The sequence below is a fragment of the Nematolebias whitei genome, chromosome 4 (genome assembly GCF_014905685.2).
Source record: "Nematolebias whitei isolate Nwh7 chromosome 4, NemWhi1, whole genome shotgun sequence".
Lineage (NCBI taxonomy): Eukaryota > Metazoa > Chordata > Actinopteri > Cyprinodontiformes > Rivulidae > Nematolebias > Nematolebias whitei.
The window spans coordinates 2,240,948-2,241,874 of NC_056501.1; the positions used below are offsets into that span (position 1 = coordinate 2,240,948).

Genomic DNA, 927 nt, shown 5'->3' on the forward strand with positions numbered 1-927 from the left:
GAACGTTACACCCAGTTACACACAAACTTAACGTTACACCCAGTTACACACAAACTGAACGTTACACACAGTTACACACAAACCGAAACGTTACACCCAGTTACACACAAACTGAACGTTACACCCAGTTACACACAAACTGAACGTTACACACAGTTACACACAGTTACACACAAACTGAACGTTACACACAGTTACACACAAACTGAACGTTACACCCAGTTACACACAAACTGAACGTTACACCCAGTTACACACAAACTCCCCAGCATGAGACGTGGACTTGATCTAAACAAGTGGCACAGGTCGGCGTCTCACCTTAATGCGAACTTCATGGGCCTTAGGTGGGGCTACCTCCACCTCTTCGATGGAAAGAGGCTTTCCTGGTTCCCAGGCAACAGCTGCCTTGCACTTAATCACCTGAAGGAGAGCCAGCGTGTTAGAATTACGTCAAATAACCGATGTGCTGTTAGTGGCAGCTGCTTCAATCAGTGATGTTGTGGCCTGTGTCCATGTTCATGTGTCTGTTGTTGAGCTAAATGCTGGTGCACAACACACTGAGGCACATGCTTAACCATCGCCTCAACCATTAAGAGTCTGTTAGCAAAATACCTCAGTCTGCTGGACATGTTCAAATGAAACAGAAAATAATTACGGATTGTACAAATAATTAACTTTAAAGTGAATCAAGAACGACTGCCACAGCGTGAGACATGATGAGCTTACACAAGAGATGCCTTTTCCAGCCCTCAACAACCTGTCTCCATCTTATACTACACATCGTATTGTTACATATTTTACTAACAGAGCACTTCTCTCAGACTGCAGGTTTACTTGTGGTTCCTAGAGTTTCCAGCAGCAGAATGGGAGGACGCTCTTCCAGTTCTCAGGCTCCTCTCTTGTGGAACCAACTTCCAGTTTCTGTCC

The 927-nt window shown here is 44.9% G+C and overlaps 1 protein-coding gene across 1 annotated transcript in view; it reads right to left on the bottom strand.

Moving 5' to 3' along the window:
- The window catches only part of LOC119408343 (alcohol dehydrogenase class-3), a gene marked incomplete at its 5' end in the record, with an annotated part of 3,753 nt that extends 3,333 nt beyond the window's left edge, over positions 1-420 (bottom strand). The window contains 1 exon segment of the mRNA XM_037675139.1: positions 319-420. Coding sequence (XP_037531067.1) covers positions 319-420 — 102 coding nt within the window.
- Positions 421-927: the final 507 nt, after the last annotated feature.